At 36.9% G+C, this 4754-nt stretch overlaps 1 protein-coding gene across 1 annotated transcript; it reads right to left on the reverse strand.

Annotated features, from left to right (window-relative positions):
* Positions 1 to 1241: 1241 nt before the first annotated feature.
* On the reverse strand, positions 1242 to 2183 carry LOC308418089 (olfactory receptor 52E5; the record flags this gene model as incomplete). Its single annotated transcript, XM_080913418.1, has 1 exon — positions 1242 to 2183. The coding sequence occupies one exon, from the start codon at positions 2181 to 2183 to the stop codon at positions 1242 to 1244; it is 942 nt and encodes a 313-aa protein (XP_080769544.1).
* Positions 2184 to 4754: the final 2571 nt, after the last annotated feature.

Below are 4754 nucleotides of genomic sequence, written 5' to 3' on the forward strand. Positions count from 1 at the left end.
GAGCTGCTGAAGTCCTACTTCTAGCTGAAGTACTATTGTCAAATCATTATTATTTGGGAGGGGAGAGTCACTTTTCTTTGGAGTGAAGCCATTGGTAGACTGCCACATCCTAGAAAATGACTCCATATCAACATGGGGGAGCATTAATTGGACTCAATGTGTTACATTTAAAAAAGAAAAAGAAACGAAGCTAGAAAAGAGACATATTGGAGGGCAAGGATAAAGGATAAATATGATTAAGTTACATTGCACATATGCATAAAAATTTCAAAGAATAAACAAAAATATGATTGAAAGGATAAATCTACATACACCAAGAAAAGCAGACATACTGTGTTAAGTATGCAAGATACAAATGTTTTAAAGCTTAATAGGATTCAAATATTTTCATTGTGTTTTTGAGTTCATAGAATCAAATACATTTTTAAAAACATTTTGTTGACAGAACTATTTAAGCTTAAAAAGAGTTTTCTATGTTATGTTGGTTTGTTTGTAGTTTTCTTTCCTTAGATTTTTTTTTTTTTTTTTTTTTTTTTGTGAGCCAAAAGTTCATTATGTAGCCCAGACTGATCTGGAACATACTTATCTAGTGTAGCTTAAGATGGGCCCAGACGTGTTCCCGTCCTCCTGTTGTAGCTTCACAGGAACTTGGATTTCAAGTAGTCACACCTAACTTCAAAAACTTTTATTATAGTTTTCAGGTCAAACTTTCAGAAAAGGTCAGATTTGAGGTTAAATGAATATATGTTTTATGACATTTAGTTCATCTTTTACCACTGTATTATTGGTTTAGATAATATTCCATGCCATTTTTATCACTATAACTTTGGCTCTGACATGAGACTGGATAAGATCTTTGTGTGGGAAGATGCTACTCAAGGTAGTTAGTGGGCACAAATGTTTTCCAATCCTTTTTTCTCCCTCTAGGAATTTTGTGGTGGCATGGGTTTAAAAAGGGGTTTTGTTGTACCTCCTATAGGTTGGAATAGAGATACGAATTTGAAATCTTCATGTAATAACTTTGGATGGTGTATAGTAACTTGTGAACCTTGGAGGGTTACGTTATGGGATTGAGTTTTATGGTGATAGTGAGGGGAAGCGAGTAATTTGTTTTTTTTCTAGAATTTATTATTCACTTGCTGTCTTGTGAAAATTTAACAGAATGTGTTTCTAATGTTCATGTCTGATTGGACATCATCATCTTCTGATTGGACTGTTATGGAAGATCTTGGAACTAAATTTCAGTGCATCTTAGGGTTAAGCATTCTTAGTACTCGTTCCCTTATCTGTTTTGTTCTGACTCCATAGATTACAGGATTCAGGGCAGGAGGAACGACCACATACAGATTGGCTAGAAGTATGTGGATGTAATGAGGGATATTGTGGCCAAAGCGGTGTGTCATGAATGAGAAGAGAGCTGGCAGGTAAAAGGCCAACATGACACTCACATGGGAGCCACATGTGCTAAGTGCCTTAAGCCGAGCATCCCAGGATGGAAGACAGAAGACTGCTTGAAGAATCCGGATGTAGGAAAATCCAATAACAGATAGGTCAATGAATCCCACTGAGAAAGCAACCAATCCATAAATAACATTGACCCTGATATTAGCACATGCAAGCTTTGCCAAACCCATGTGTTCACAGTAGGTGTGTGGGACAATCCGGATACCACAAAAAGGTAACCTAAAGATGAGAAATATAAATGGAGTCACAAACACCAAAGTCCTGACTATAATGATTACACCCAGAATAGCAATTACCTTGTTGGTGAGGATCATACTGTACCTCAATGGGTTGCATATAGCAATATAGCGATCAATGGCCATAACTGTCAGCACCACAGATTCCAGGCCAGTGCATATGTGGATGGTATACATCTGAGTGATACAGGCTCCAAATGTAATCTCCCTGAGATTGAACCAGAAAATGCCCAGCATCTTGGGGATGGTGGCTGTGGATAAACCCAAGTCAGTGCACGCCAACATGGCCAAGAAATAGAACATAGGTTGGTGAAGGCTACGTTCAGTTTGGATCACAAATAAGATGATGATGTTCCCCAAGAAAGCTATGAGATATGCTGCAAAGAAGGGAAAGCCAATCCACAGGTGCAAATCTTCCAGCCCTGGAATCCCTATCAGGAAGAAGGAGGAAGGGTGGAACTGTGTCTTGTTGGAATGAAGCATGTTAGCATGAACTGATCACAGATGCATTTCTTACACTTTTTTGGCTTCCACTGAGAGACTCTAGCTTCTTTCATAGTATGTTGTGTAATTCTTTCAGAAGCAGAAAAGCCATTCTTTAAGTCCATAATACAGCACATGAGACCTATAGAAGGAATAGAAAATACCTTAACTTTGAAAAATTGGCCTCATATTTATAGAAAACCACATACAAAAATTTTAAATTTGCAACAAATATGTACTTCTGTCTTTTATCTCTCACTCTTTAAGGAAGGATTTATATACATCAATTTAGCAACTATTTAGTTACAATTACACTAACTAATTAGAATATAACCTATATAACTAATATGGAGTCCCTCCCTCTTTCCATCGCACTGTGTGTGTGTTTATGTGTGTGTGTGTGTGCATGTACAGTGTACAACATATAACATATAACTGGACTGGAATTAGGAAAAGATAGCTCAACAAGTTATTGAGGGGAATGATAGATTTCTTGCAAATCAGTAGAGAAATTGTTGTATGTGAGAATGGAGTAAAGAGGGGGTAGATTAGATAGACCGTGGTTTAGAATTAAACTATAGAATGAAATTCAGAAATTAAGAATCAACTGGAGACGATTATACAATTCCATAAAACAATGCTCCTTCTTAGAAATGTAAGATCTTGCCTTAATACTACAATCATAACATAAGCAGCACTAGACACTCACACATTTATTTCAAATGATTATGATTTTACATAATGATCTTTTATGATCTTTTACAGACGGAACAATTACTGATGCTGCAGCAACGGCTGGCTTCCATTGTGTTGCTGCTGTGTCTAGTGTTTCAGATATAGTATGTGGTGATGTTTCGTTATTAGGTAGCTGACTCCAAAAACTGAATTCATCTGTTGCCTTGTTTCTGGTTTAAGTCATCACTTGTAATGTGATGCGGTAATGTGTGTGAACAAATTAATCTGTTACTTAGCTATTAAACAAAGAGGGTGAATATTGTGCTAGACTCTGGGTCACAGCTAGTAGCTACACATTGACTGGGCTTGTTCAGTATAGATGGTGAGGTCTCTAGAGAAGTGCTGTGGGTCGTGTTGTTTTGATGCTCCTTTGAGTACAATGTATTCTACTTGGGTGTCTATAATATAGTTTTTAAAAATTGCTTTGGCAACATCATGATATATCTTATTTAGATTGACATGTGCCCATATTATAACCCATTTCCTTTCCTAATGTATTATGGGATTATTTCAAAACACATGTTACAATTAGCCATTTTGTGAATTGTTCCCTCCTGCTTTGGATTATCCCAGTCTTTCTCTCCCCTTGGTTCTGAGCATATCAAACTCAGTACCAGTAGCTTTCACACCCACTGACTCTTCATTAGATTTCCCTTTGTATTCATCCCTAGTCATTATCTCAGCACTTAATAGGCCAAAGAGTTCTTTAAATTTTACTTTTCACCAAGAAGAATAATACTTCAGATTGTTTTTTGGGGAAAGAGGTGACATTTAAGGATTTTTTAAAAAAACTTCAGACTGTACTTATTATGTGAATTGTATTTTCTGAAATACTACCTCTGGAGAATTGTAAAGTTTTGTTAAACTTTTAAACTAAGTTGGTACATTTTAAAGTAAGTTTGAATTTGCCACTAAAATTACTCAGCCTTCTATTTTGGTCATCAAATTACTTTTTTCTGCCATCATGACCAATTGTTTATTTGGCTTCATCTAAAATGACACATGGAAATGTCTAAGAAACAAAAGATGCTACCTATGCCATCTGACCTTTTTCCATGAATATTTCTCTTATGTGTACAATATACTATTCTTGTTCACATGCTCTTGACTGCACAACACTTCTGTATGTACTGAAACTGCTTTGTTTTGTTGTAACTGTGGGGATTGGTGTCTGAATTTGAGCAGTGAATTTGAGTAATTGTCATATTAACTCCCCAAAGTGCACCTTGACATCTATCAGCAGAGTCTACACTCACTATCTGACTTGCTTGAGCTGAGTTAATATTTAGAGACCCTTCTATCAGCATTACTGAAACTTACCCACCTCTGACCAACATCTGAGAAGTCATTTGTGAAGAACTGGATGCCATAGACTGAAACCTGTATGGAACCAAGTTATCAAGAACCAGAGCCCTGGAATTAAAAAAAGGCCTCTAATTCTCTGGGGAGAGCTTTCTTCCAATGAGGACCTAGACACACCATAGAAAATTCCCACATGTCTGAGGGAAGACTTTTTTCTGTTTCTGGGTACCAATGATCAGTTATCCGTACATCACCAGGGAGCACTCACCCCTGAACATGTCCCAGGAGGCTAGCTGCTCAGAGGAATGATGGCTTAACACTAATACTGCAAATCTTACTGTGGTGATAGATGATGTTACTTTTGGCAGAGAAACAGTAAAGGAGGAAAAGAACACTGTAGAAAACCCAGTATTTCCACGAAGTCATCTCTGAAACTTATAAAATTAATAAGAGAGAAAAATGATTCTTATTTATTTCCAAACCTGGATATAGACACAGACACAGATATTGACATAGACACAGCCAGACAGCCAG

The sequence above is a fragment of the Micromys minutus genome (genome assembly GCF_963924665.1).
Source record: "Micromys minutus genome assembly, chromosome: 2".
NCBI classification, from domain to species: Eukaryota; Metazoa; Chordata; class Mammalia; order Rodentia; family Muridae; genus Micromys; species Micromys minutus.